This window comes from Enhydra lutris, unplaced genomic scaffold (assembly GCF_002288905.1).
Source record: "Enhydra lutris kenyoni isolate GAN:26980312 unplaced genomic scaffold, ASM228890v2 scaffoldscaffold51, whole genome shotgun sequence".
Classification (NCBI taxonomy): domain Eukaryota; kingdom Metazoa; phylum Chordata; class Mammalia; order Carnivora; family Mustelidae; genus Enhydra; species Enhydra lutris.
The window spans coordinates 174082-187766 of NW_019154135.1; the positions used below are offsets into that span (position 1 = coordinate 174082).

The 13685-nt window shown below is 43.7% G+C and overlaps 1 protein-coding gene across 2 annotated transcripts in view; it reads right to left on the bottom strand.

Moving 5' to 3' along the window:
- Positions 1-13685, bottom strand: part of LOC111157046 (amphiphysin) — a 245862-nt gene that overhangs the window by 72563 nt on the left and 159614 nt on the right. For both annotated transcript variants that reach the window (XM_022518258.1, XM_022518257.1), the window contains exons 8-11: positions 5785-5860; positions 5002-5084; positions 2359-2497; positions 1147-1275 (exon numbers count right to left, since the gene is read on the bottom strand). In XM_022518258.1, the coding sequence (XP_022373966.1) occupies positions 1147-1275; positions 2359-2497; positions 5002-5084; positions 5785-5860 (427 nt within the window). The remainder of the gene's footprint in view (positions 1-1146; positions 1276-2358; positions 2498-5001; positions 5085-5784; positions 5861-13685) is intronic.

Below are 13685 nucleotides of genomic sequence, written 5' to 3' on the forward strand. Positions count from 1 at the left end.
ATTAGCACATTATTCCTGTTATTATCAACAGGATGTGACTGTACTTAGCACGTGATGCCCAGTGTCGTTATGGACGTACTCAGTAATTACAGCACTGCATTCACAACTCTTGCAAGATGTAGGTATTATTTCTGATTCTGAGACCACCGGGGGTAAGTAATATTGGCAGGATGTTTCTGGGGACTCTCACTCTTAAAAAATAGCTTCAGGTTATGTATTTGGGGAGGGTATGTGCTATGGTGAGTGCTGTGAAGTGTGTAAACCTGGCGATTCACCGACCTGTACTCCTGGAGGTAATAATACATTATATGTTTATAAAAAAATTAAAAAATAATTTAAAAATATAGCTTCAATGGCATGAGGAACAGCTCTGGAAGTGAAGAATCTTCATTCAAGGCAACAGGACAACCAAGTGGCTAGCAGAGAGGGGTCTGCAGCCTACCAAGGGAGCTGGAGCCAGAGCAGGTACACCCAGGTGTCTTTGCCAAATCATGTAAATGAATACAGTTACTTGTGCTGAAGGCCAAACAGCTTGAAAATATTCACCTCTTTTAACTTCATTTTCCTATTCTCTACCAGGAAGCAACGTAAAAGAAATAACTGAGGCTGTAAACATGAATTAACATATACTGACATTCATAGAAGTGCTGGTGAAGAAACAGGAAATCAGAAAAGACCTGTGACCGCAATCACGGGCTGGTCCATCCATCAGAGAGAATACTCTGCTTCCACATTTTCTTTGGAAGAGACAATATTATGACATGAAAAAAGTGTTCAAAAAGCTGAAGCAGAAAAGTCAGGAATCCATAACAATACAATCTGGATGTTGTGGTACGGCATCGGTACATACCTAGAAATCAAAGCCTGAAGGAAAACACGCCAAAGTGCATTAGTGTCTAGGTGAGGGCGGTATGATGTAAGTAATCGTTAAAATTCTTCATTTTACACTTTTCAGTATTTCCAAAAACTGTGTGTATGCCTCCCATTTGAGAATGCCTTAGACATACCAAGTGATTAAGGCCAACCTGGAGGGAGACCGGAAGTGATGCTGCTGGCTCTGACATCTGGCACCTTGAAAGATGGTCCCCGAGGATCCCGCTGCCCTGATACCTGTGTGCTCATCCCAGCTCTGCAGCAGGCACTTACCTGTGAAGGTGTCGTCACGCTGATTTCTGGGACAAAGTTGTCCTCGAAGAAACTGATGATGTTCTCCTGCTGGAGTTCCTTTGTTGGGGTGACTTTAGGCAGCGGTGGGACGGGAGGCCCCTTCCTTGTCTACAAAACATGAGAGACACAAGCAAATTAATTCAGCCAAAGATGGCACCTGAGTTGTGTAGAAATGCCACCTGAACAGCGCTGGGCAGACATGCTGCAGTGACTGACATTCAGATATGCACAGAGAAAAAAGGGACCTGACTGAGTAGAGAGTGCAGTCTGCCTACATGACCCTGGGAGCACCCACAAGCAAGGGCCCCCTGAGAATCACTCAGGGAGTGCAACCCCGTGCACTTCGACGCCAGCGCTGCACAGCAGGGCCAGGGCCAGGTGCCTGCGCCTCTCAAGTTAAACTAGGGCTGCCCCCTTTGTGAAGTCAACCAAAACGGAGTCCTCATTTCAGCAAGAAATTAGAATTTTGACACTATAATCAGGAAAGCTTTTCACTGGACTCCGTGAGATCACCCACAGAGAACAAGCGTTTCACTTTCTACTAGAGTGTTTTGAGAAGTAAGGACTTCACAGATCTATTCCATGGACCTTCTCACCACTTCCCTTAGTTTCAAAGACTTGAATTTCAACTCTTGCTGTAGGAATTTCACCTTCACCCCAAGTGGGGAAGACAAGGGTGGCAATGTTGTTCTGTGTTGACCTTTTCCAGCCCTCACTGTTTTTCTCGATGGCTTATTCCAGATACTTTTGATGATTGTCTACTCATGGGCCGCATACTGTGGGTGATACCAGAAGATGTAAAATGGCATATAAACCAGGCTTGTGAAGCTTTCTTGGCCAGAGTTTCTACAAGTGTGACCGAAAGTGCTAGAAGGAGGAAATGTCCAGGGAGAAGGTGACATTGATTGGGCCCTTCTGAGAGCGAGAGGTGGGAGGAGAGGAGTGCACGTGAGCCTAAGGAAGCTGAGGCTGTGGAGAGAAGTCTCAACACACCCGAACACAGGGCATGTGAGAAAACAGGAATCCAAGTTGGAGAGGTTGATTCCTTAGCAACCATCACAATGCCCACAGCCTCCAAGTCTCCCCAACAGGAAACTCCTTTTAATGCCGCAGCACTATGGGATTATCCCAGATGGGATCACCTCACCATCAGTTCTTGCATTCTCCCCAGTACATTTTACCTCTTCCTACCTGTGAAGGTGACCTAGGCCTGGCTGGTGCAGGAGACGCAGGTGCCAGTGTGTGATTGGGACTAGCTGTTGGGCTCGGGATGGGTGAGGCCTCCTCGGGTGGTGATGGTGTCTTTGCGATGCGGAGAGGACCAGAATCACTAGATGAACACACAAGAGTCAGCGATGAGCCTTCTAGAGAACAGCACTTACTTTCCAGGGTCCTCCATCTCAGAGGAATCCTGAGAACATCTGGTTCTGTCTGTCATGTAGCCCCCTTCTAAATTAGTTCTGGTGGTTACTAACAGTGTTGGTGAAACTGGTACCATTATTGCCTATGGTCTGTGTGCCAGACCCCATTCATTCATATTATCTCTAACCGTTGCAACACCCATGCATCAATGTCCCCACTTTATAGGTAGTAGAGTGGGGCACAGAGAGGTTAAAAACCCCTAAAGTCACTCGGCAATTTGGTGGGTCTGAGTTTAGGCCTTGGGAAGGCAAACCCTCTGTTCTTTCCATTGTGCCAAACAGACTCTGCAAGAATTTTCCAAGTGTGAGCTGACTTAGCTGAATTACTTTCACCTTTGGTTTACAAGAAAATCTTGCTATGTCATAATCTATACAAAAATCTACCCTGAAAATGATAAATTTGATGTTAAAGGTATCCTCAGAATAGTGCTAAGATTTTACAGGAGTCACGGGCGCCTGGGTGGCTCAGTCGGTTAAGCGTCTGCCTCTGGCTCAGGTCATGATCTCAGGGCCCTGGGATCAAGTCCTGCATTGGGCTCCCTGCTCAGTGGGGACCCTGCTTCTCCCTCTGCCCCTGCCCTGACTTGTGTGTGCTCTCTCTCTCAAATAAATAAATAAAATCTTTAAAAATAAGATTTTATAGGAGTCTTTTCTGATAACATTTGGAAATAAATTCATTAGCTGTTCCTCTTTCTACACCTTATAAAACGAAGGCTTGGCTCAGACACCTGACGTGTGCAAACAAATTATGTGAAAGCAGAGAGTCAATAATGTCTCTTGGGAACCCACCAAGTTCCTGGCACCGGGCCAGATGCCTGGGACCAGCTCAAATGCAATGACCAGGAGGGCACTGGGGACACATCCTATTCTCTAAGTCTTTCTAATGTCTACAGATTGAGGGAGGAGGGTCTATACCCCAAAATAAATAAGCTCACACACCACAGCATGGTCTACATATTCAAGGGAGTGGGTCCTGTGGAGGACACGGATAAGCTGCATGATTGAGGCTCTGCCAGCAACCATGGCCTCTTCCGGGAAGCACGGCCCCAGTCTATGCTCAAGAGGGCAACCACTGAGCTCACTCACCACCTCGTTCTGCAGAGGAATGATGTAAAAAAATGAAAGGAACATTTGTTAAGTGGTCATGACCCCATTTTCTCTTCGTTTTATCTAATTCAGCAATACTGAGATTTTCAGACACAGTTGTCCTTCTCATGTCTTTAGGAGGGAGTAACCCTTCATTTTTTCATGTGCATCATTGTTAAAATACCGATGTCATTTTGACGTTCTTATTACAACTTCCTCTTTGTTCCAAGTTCATACTGAAATACTATAGAGGAAGCAGTAGTCCTTTCATGTATTCTTTTAGGGAATGTCCTTTCCCTTAAAAAATAAGAGATACTAAATGCTTGCTTCATATAGCTCTGTAACGGATAGTACGGATAATACAAAGAACATCAAAGAAGAAAATCAGCTCTCTCCAGAGAGGTCTGAACATATGGTGATGGGGGCACCTGTGCAGGAGTGTGTGTTTTTATAAATGTGTGTGTATGAGTATTTATGTTGATTGACATTAAAAATGCAAATACTACCTTACAAACCATTTAGTTCAATACCATCTTTTTTTTTTCTGCTGATTTAAAAAAAAACAAGAGATACAGAGAGAGATCTTTAACCAGAGAATTAATTGGAAGCACTTAAGGAAGGCAAAGTAAGTTAACTGTATAGTCAGAAACTGGAAAGCTGGATCTTCTTACTTCCAGCCCAAGGACCATTAGCCCGCATTCCTTGAGTACATAATGCCTGAGAAGGATGGATTAAAGGGATTCCAAAATCACAGGAGAAAGCTGGTGGGAAGCCAGGTCCTAGAAAGGTAGATGATCTGCTTACGGATAGCTGGGCCTTTGATACCACAAAACAATGTGCAAAAGAATCAAAACAATGCAGTGTTGGAAAGGTCAAGTTAAGAGATAGGATGGTGGTGAGATCTCACCTACACACTTTCCTTTCCCAAAATGGACCATTCAAGATGCCAGCACCAACGATAAGAACTCAGTGTCGTGTATTTGGGGAATTCCTTTCTTCTCCAAAGAAAGTTAACAAGTGCATGACTAGAAATTATATGTTAAAAATTTACACCACTGTTGACAGGTCTCCTGGAAAATGGAGAAAGGCAAATAGCCAATTCTGTTGTGACCACGACAGACACCCACACTGAGTAAATCTGAAAGCTAAAGGTCAACATACAAGCCCAGAATGAGGCTGCCGTCAGCCTCAATGTGGGAAGTCTCCTTAGTTTTAGATTTTTCTAGAATGAGTAAAATAGCATAGGCTTGTGCAGACTACAGAAATTGCAACAAGCATTATGTTAAAGGCGAACAGAAATAACTTGGCTCCGATGAAGACAGCCTACCTGGGAGCTCCTTGAATGGTGAAGGCCTTATCAGCGTGCTGGTCACCCAGCTTCGTCATCACTTCATACAATTTGTGGCAAAGCTAGAGGGACAGAGACCATTTGTCTATTAGCCGTTAAGTCATTCTGAGGTCAATTCAGGCTACTGCTCCAAGAAAGGAACTGTCTACTGAGAATCTTACGTACTACGGATGGTCTCCGGACAACTTAAATTCTGCAAATGGGCAATTTAAAATTCATGTCAAAAGTGAAAGGCCAAAAACACAAATAAACCTTTAAAAAAACAAAATATATCCATTAATCAGAGGACAGAACAGAAAACGAAAACTTATTGCTCCCACTGACTCTAGTAGAGATAAAGTCATACAACTACCCTGCTGAACTCAGACTTCAGCGGATGACAGAAGGGCTGATTGTCTGACCGTTCAGATACCAATTCCTCCTCAGCCTAAGAAGTACTGCTTGAACACCAACTTTCAAAGCTGACTGAGAACAAAGCAAAACAAGACCGTGAGACTGGGACACAGAGAAAAAGCATCTCAGAAGAGAAACGGACACAGGCTGTGATTCCTGGGAGCCTGTCTGTACACCCAGAGATAAAATCTGGACAAAACAGAACTATGTGGTCACTACACAATATCAGAGCAACACCACTCAGCGTAGTAATGCACCATGAAAACAAACACGCAGATGATGTTGCTGCACCATTTCATGTGCTTTCAGAGGAAAAAAAAAAAAAGTTCATTTTCTATTCCACAAGTAAAAATAATCATCGCTACTCACCACTGCAATTTCCTTATGAAACTTGGCCTCGAGACTGGAAACATTTTTGAAAGTGTTGACGTAAAACCCGACCCGTCTACCATGCAGAGACACAGAGGGGAGAGAAGGGCAGGGAAAGATCAGTCAGCAGAACTGTAATTTTAAAGGTGATAAAATCTTAAATAAATGCATTCCTTCCTCTGATGTTTTCTTCCTATGATATTGACTAACACCGGACCAAATCTTCTGGCTTGGAGCAGAACCTCTCCTAATGCGGCTGACGCCTGGGAACCGTGGCTCTCACCTGTGCAGCGCAGCTGGAGGTGTGTTTCTGATTCAGCAGGTCCCAGGCGGGGACGGAGGATTTGCATTTCTACCAAGTTCTCAGTGACACTGAGGCTGCTAGTGCAGGGAGAACACTTTTAGTAAGCGCAGCCCTAAGAATCTGTTTGTATTTTAGATGTGTGTCGTGTAAAGGGCTGGAGATAGAGAAGTTTACCTTTCCTTTTTATACCCTATGCGTGGTCTCGTTTTGGTACCATGTATTTGGATTCTGAAATATGTTTGGTGGAGAAAACAGAAACCTACCAGTTCATTGTAATTCCTCAAAGTAAGAGTGTGCTTTCACTGAGCAAAAATAAACACAAGATGTCCAATACCAATATCTCACACGTTTGTGAAGCAAATCCATGGAGTGGAGGTGTACCGGGAGGGACAGTCTTAGGTCTCTAATAGTTAGCATACGCAGCAGCCCTTGTGGATTCAGCCTGGCACCTCCTGTATGGGCTCCCTTTGCTCTCCCTTTCAGTGAGGACCCTTTTGACTCTATTAATTCAACCCTTCTGAATCCACCTAGTAAATTACTATTTTAACTCACGTTCTTGTTTCAATAACATGCTCAAAAATAACTCCAGAATCCTGACTGGTTCACTAGATTCCAAATCCCAAGTAAGGACTTAGATGTCAGAAACATTAGATAAGGCAGATATATGGAATAAACATACACTCAGGGCGGGGGAAGGGGATTGTAATTAGAATACTTATTTCCGGGGCGCCTGGGTGGTTCAGGTGGTTAAGCGTCTGCCTTCAGCCCAGGTCATGATCCCAGGGTCCTGTGATGGAGTCTCACATCGGGCTCCCTGCCTAGTACAGAGCCTGCTTCTTCCTCCCCCTGTACCTCTCCCCCCATGCTCATGCTCTATCTGTCTTGCGCGCTCTCTTTCTCAAATAAATAAGTAAAATCATTTTTTTTTAAAAGGCATATTTATTTGGGGGGGGAGTAAGAATGTTCCTGTAACATCAGATGCCTGAACATCTGCTTGAGAGGATAAACTTAGGGTGCCCTGAGGACCCCTCTTATTTAGGACCCCTCTTATTTAAACAATGACATGAGGGGTACCTGGAGGACATGGACAATGACAGTTAAGCATCCAACCCTTAATTTTTGCTCAGGTTATGATCTCAGGGCCATGGGATCAAGCCCCACATGGGGCTTTGCTCGCAACACGGAGTCAGCTTGAGATTCTCTCCCTATCCCTCTTTCTGCCCCTCCCTGGCTCATGCTGTCTATCTTCCTTTCTCTCAAATAAATGAATAAAATCTTTAAGCAATGACATGAACAGATAGAGAAAAGAGTGCTTCCCATTTCTCTGTGCCTTGTGGTAAGCAGGATTCCAATAAGCCGGATGGACGAATGTTCCATCATCATTAAAGGAGACAGAAAGAGCAGCCATCGAAACATTTTACATATTCCCTCACTTCATTCTTGTAACCACCCCCAAGACAGTGAGCCTCAGTATACTGTCTGGCTAACTGAGGCACGGACAGATTCACTGTCTAGGGTCTTGCAATTAATCAGTGGAGAACCTGTATTTGGACCCAAAAGGAGGAAAACCAATAGAAAAGCATGCACAGTTAGTCAAGAAATTCTGCTTAAGCATGAATATCATTATTTCTGTGGTTTCTGATGAAATCAGGTGGTTTAGAATTTTAACAAAATAAAAGATAAAAATCGAGATTCAGAGATGAAATACTAGGTAAGCACTATATGCATCCCATTAGTAAAATTACTTTTTCTATGGGTTAACCTATACCTTAAATTCCTACCATGTTTCACTTATTTATTTATTTTTTCATTTATTTATTTTTTACCTTATAAGACTAGTTTGTTTGGATTTCTTTCATTTTTTTCATTTACTGAGGTTTAACTGATAAATAAAATGGTAAGATATTTAAAGTGTGCATTGTGATGACCTGATATACAATTGTGAGGGGTTCCCCCCATCTAGTTAATTAACACAGATATCACCTTATGCATTTATCTTGTGTGTGAACATTTCTACTCTCTCGGCAAATTTCAATTATATAATATAGTGTTATATAGCTGTGGGTAACCTTTTAACCAAGCTCTCCGTATTTCCCCCACCTTCACTTTTCCACTTTCTGTTTCTGTGAGTTTGCCTTTTTGATTCAGATTCCACATATAAGTGATATGATGCAGTATCGCCTCACACCTGTCAGAAGGGCTATCATCAAAAAGAGGTAACAAGTATTGGCGAGGATGTGGAGAAAAGGGACCCCTTGTGCCCTGTTGGCGGGATTGTAAGTGGGTATAGCCAGTGTGGAGAAGTCCTCAAAAAGTTAAACACAGAACTACCATTGGATCCAGGAATCCCACTGCTGGGGCAATTTCTGAAGGAAATGAAAACAAGGTCTTGCAGAGATGCAGGCACTGCCTTGTTCATGATAGTGTTCTTCACAGCAGCTGAGATATGAAAGCAATCCCAGTGTCCATCAACCGGCAATGCTTAGAGGTAGGATACATATACACACACAAACACATAGGTCATTTTATGTATTACTTCACAACAAAATGAAAAAAGAGGTGAATTCAGGGGCGCATGGTCACTGTAGCTATTGAACATTATGACTAAGCAGGACATATGTCCTTCTCTGTCTGGTTTATTTCACTCAGCATGATACCCTAATAGTTACTCCCAAATGGCATAACCTCCTTTCTTATGACTGAGTAATATCCATTGTGTGTATGTGTATGTGTCTCTATGTATGTATCTGTAGACAGATAGATGGACGTATAGACAGACAGGTACACATACATATATTAATAAAGAAAATCCTGGAACAGGATGTTCAGGGAACTAGTAACTACCTGAGAGGGTCAGACCAGCAGCCTAGGAGATGAGAGCCCACCAAAGCAGGCAGATCTATGCTCTGAGGCCAAGGATCTTCCAGATCACTTGCAGGCCATGCTTCCTTGAAGCCTCTAGCCATGTCTAAGGCAGGGGCACGGAGAGGACCTGCAGTGGAGGAAACGGACTAAAGCAGCAGCTGGATGGGAGGCGAGATGGCAAGCCCTGGGACAACACCGCAGAGGGACTGGCTCACTCTTCTGTTGGCGGGCAAGTCTTCCTAGTGCACCACTTCTCTGGGACTCCCATCAACAGTCATTCCACATACCTTCCCCCTCATTCGATTACTCAACAAAGAGCTGATTCACTCTAGGTTCATGCCTAGTGGTGGGCTCCAGGGGCTCTGAGAATGATAGTAGAGGTAGAGGAGGACCTGAGCGCAGATTCCTGAACACGCGCTCTGTCATTCTGGTGAGTCAAAGAAGCAGACTCCAAGACAGCTTGTGAATGTTAAAGTTACCACAAAAGGTCACCCACAATGAAACAGCAAAAACGAGTAGATTTGGACAGAAACAGCTAAAGGCACTAAGAAGAGAGGGGAATTAACAGCCTTGTGTCAGCTACAAATGTCTGCTTGAGAGGATAAACTTAGGCTGCCCTGAAGAAGGGTCAGATTTAAATAGAAGGCAGGAGAAGATGTGTGAATGGGAGGGTATAGACGGATGGGGGTGTACGTGGATGGAGGGTGTAGGTGGATGGGGTGTAGATGACGGGGGTATGATGGGGGGGTAGAGATGGATGCAGGTATAGATGCATGGGGAGTGCAGACGGCCAGGAAGTACAGAGGGACAGGGGGTATAGACCGGGGGTGCAGAAGGGGAGTGCAGATGGAGGAGTTGTGTAGGGTGTAGTTGACCTTCATTGGTGAGTATTGTTTTTATTTTCAAAATAAAACCCTAATGAAGATCTATGAATTAAGACTTGGTGCACAGCTCTACTCTTTCCTTGGAGTAAGTTTCTTGAATATAAGTGCTGTGTGAGAGGCAGACACCATAGAAGTTTGATGACTAGTCCCAAGCTGCTCCCACCCAGGCTGGGTCCTTCCACTGCCTCAGCTCTCAGCATGAGGTTATACAAAACCGTTGTAAATTTGATAGGCAAGAGTTAACACTTTGCTGACTTTCATACTTATATTCCTTTAATTAAAGTTGATACTTTTTTCTTCATTTATTTATTAGCCATTAGTTTTGCTTCTTTTGTGAGTCACCTATTCATATTTTGTGTTTATTTCTTAGTGCTTATTTTTTTCTTGTTTATTTGTAAGGGAATTACTATTAAACATATTGATCCTTGGACACATTTAGCAAAAACAAGAGTTCCTGTTCTTCTGTCTTTAAATTTTATTTTCTGATATATAGTTTATATCAATATCTGATATATAGTTTATATAAATTATTATCATGGCACCTGGGTGGTTCAGTGGGTTAAGCGTTAGACTCTTGATTTCAGCTCAGGTCATGATTCAGGGCAGTGAGATCGAGCCCTGCATCTGGCTCCATGCTCACTGTGGAGTCTGCTTGAGATTCTCCCTCTCCCTCTGTCCCTCCCTGTCACCCCCACTCTCGTTCTCTCTCTCTAGAAAAGAGAGTATTATTTAGGGAAATAATTGGTGCGGTGCCAGGAATACCTTGTTGAGAATGACTAAACAAATATCAATCAGTTTTCTAATATTTTTATGGTATATTTTAGAACTTAAGTCAACTAGCATGTATTTAACTTAGAAAAAAAGTGTTGACTATCTTTGATGCAATTGACCAGATAATCGTCAATTTATGAAATCAGAGACTCTTTTAAAGTAGGGAACGCCTTTGACTCATTCACTACCAGAGGCACTAATAAGGCACCTGGTCAGAGCAAGCATGCAGTAAATATTCAACGAATGAATGAAAGAACTAGTGTGCATTCGTCCCACTGCAAGGGCATATTCTGACTGTACGCGGCTACCTTAGCTTGTAGAAAACTGATGTCACCAGCAGGAGGCGTACATCCACCAACAGCAGCAGGCTGTGAGTATAGTGAGGTTTCACTTCACAAGGTCTTCATAAACACGGGGCTCTGAGACATTCCTACTTCCCTGAAGGACTTCTCTGAGGCATCCTCAGACCCCATCTGGTGAGCCGTCAGACCAGCTTCAATCCCTTATTAAGAGAGTGCTTTGTCCTTGGAAACAGTGGGAAGGATTAAGAGCTGAGCTATCACCACCAAGGTTCGCAAGGCCAAGACAAGCTGCCCTGGCGATGCCCTAAGGGAAGCCTGTGTGGGTCAGGGTGGGGTCACTATTTCCCCCTGAGCCCCCTGCAATGGAGGAAACATCCTCCACCATCCCGCACTAACTAGGGGGGTGGACTGGAAGAAGGAAGAATTTTCTTCTATCTGGCCCCGGATCCTGAGGCTCTGAGCACACTGATACACCTCCTCTGAGATTTAAGCCACACGTATTCAGCCCCTATACGGCTCATCTCCCAACCTCCCAGGCCCCACCCTTTCCACCGTACCCACAGCATGCGTCTCATGACGTCCCTCTCTCCCCTTCCCTGGGCCCTAACACAAGCACAGCAGATCCCCACAATATGACTCTCCATGCAAATAAGAAACTCCTGGCTCACTGACCTTGTGAGCCCTGGATCTTGCCATCACTCAAACCGAGATGAGAACACTCCCTACTCTCACTTCCTGGACCACAAGATCCTTGATTCATTCACTTCTGTTCCACTTGCTAATTTTTTTTAATCTCTCTGAGATCACTGGCCCTTTTCTTCCAGGCTACTGCCCCCTCGGGCTCAGCATCTGGCTTTATCAAGTGTAGGCCTCTCGATGCTGGGGGACCACTGGGTGGCCCAGTTCCACCAACACCTGGTCTTTATCCCTCACCCTCCACTTGCTCCAGAAAATCTCAGTCCTACATTATCCCATATGTGCCTCTGCCGCTGTCAACCTCTCAAAACAGTAACGGCTATTTTAAAAGGCTTCCCTTGCCCTCTTAACTCTTAACCCTCTTAACTACCTGCTGCCACGATTCCTCAGGTCCATCTTAGTCAAGATCCTGCTTCACCAACCATGGTATCTCCAGCGCCTGCAGTCAGGCTTGTGACCCCACCCTCAGCTGGAACCTATCTGGAAACTTCCCTTTGCTTCCCTGGAAGCAATACACTCTTCCTCTCCGCTGTTTGACCTCCATTTTTTTGTTTTTTGTTTTTAAGATTTTATTTATTTATTTGACAGACAGAGATCACAAGTAGGCAGAGAGGCAGGCAGAGAGAGAAAGGGAGGAAGCAGGCTCCCTGCGGAGCAGAGAGCCCGATGTGGGGCTCGATCCCAGGACCCTGGGATCATGACCTGAGTCGAAGGCAGAGGCTTAACCCACTGAGCCACCCAGGTGCCCCTAACCTCTGTTTTATAAGTGATTCTCCTGGCACTCCTTCACTGGTAAAATTCTCTCCATTCTTGGCTTCTGAGGTACTACTCTTCTGGGTCTTCTACATCTGTGATTATTTCCCCTCAGGCTCATCTGCAGGCCCCTCTTCCAGGACATTCCTTAAATACCGCTGCTGTCAGTACTCATTTCACCACAGGAGGGAGGCACAGAAGACGCAAAGTGCTAACTTCAATCTCAAGGTGAGTAATATGGCTGGGAAGAAAACATATGTATTTATAAAACGATTACATGAAATAAATGTTATTTATTGAAAGTCTGCTTACAGTCTCACTGTATGTAAGGAGAAGGCCTACATCAGACATCAGGACTTACAGGAGGTACCACAGCACAGAAGTCTATTTAAGGGCCAGCTTTAGGATTTATAAACCTTACAGTATCAGGCAAAGTGTTTAACCAGTATCATCCCTGGCCTCCTCATTTGTAAGATGAGGGTATAGGTAATTGTGATAATTAGAGATTATGCATGCAAAGTACATAAAATGATACCTGAAAATAGACAGTATTCAATAATAAATGAGCTCTTTTTCTCTCACATAAACACACACAATACACACAATACAGTCAAAAAATACAATATATATATAAAAGCCTAAAAATAATTAACAAATCAGGAAACAAAAGTGTTGGTGAGGATGTGGAGGGTCCTCAAAGAGATAAAAATAGAGCCACCCTACAACCCAGCATAAGATGGTATTTATCCAAAAGATGCAAATATAGTGATCCAAAGGGACACCCGTACCCCAATGTTTCTAGCAGCAATGTCCACGATAGCCAAACAATGGAAAGAACCCAGAGGTCCATCAACAGATGAATGGATAAAGATGTAATACATACACACACACACACACACACACACACACACACACACACGATGGAATATTTCTCAGACATCAAAAAACCCTGAAATTTTACCATTTGCAATGATGTAGATAGAGCTAGAGGGTATTATGCTAAATGAAATAAATCAGAGAAAGACAGATTTCACTCATATGCAGAATTTAGGAAGCAAAACAGGATCAAAGGGTAAGGGAGGGAAAAATAAAATAAGACAAAATCTGAGAGGGAAACAAACCATAAGAGATTCTCAACTCTAGAAAACTGCGGGTTGCTGGAGGGGAAAGGGTGGGGGGATGGGGTTACTGGGTGATCAGCATGAAAGCGGGCATGAGATGTGATGAGTACTGGATGTTATATGTAACTGATGAAATCACTGAACTCTACCTCTGAAACTAATAATATACTATATGTTAATTAATTGAATTTAAATAAAACCAAAA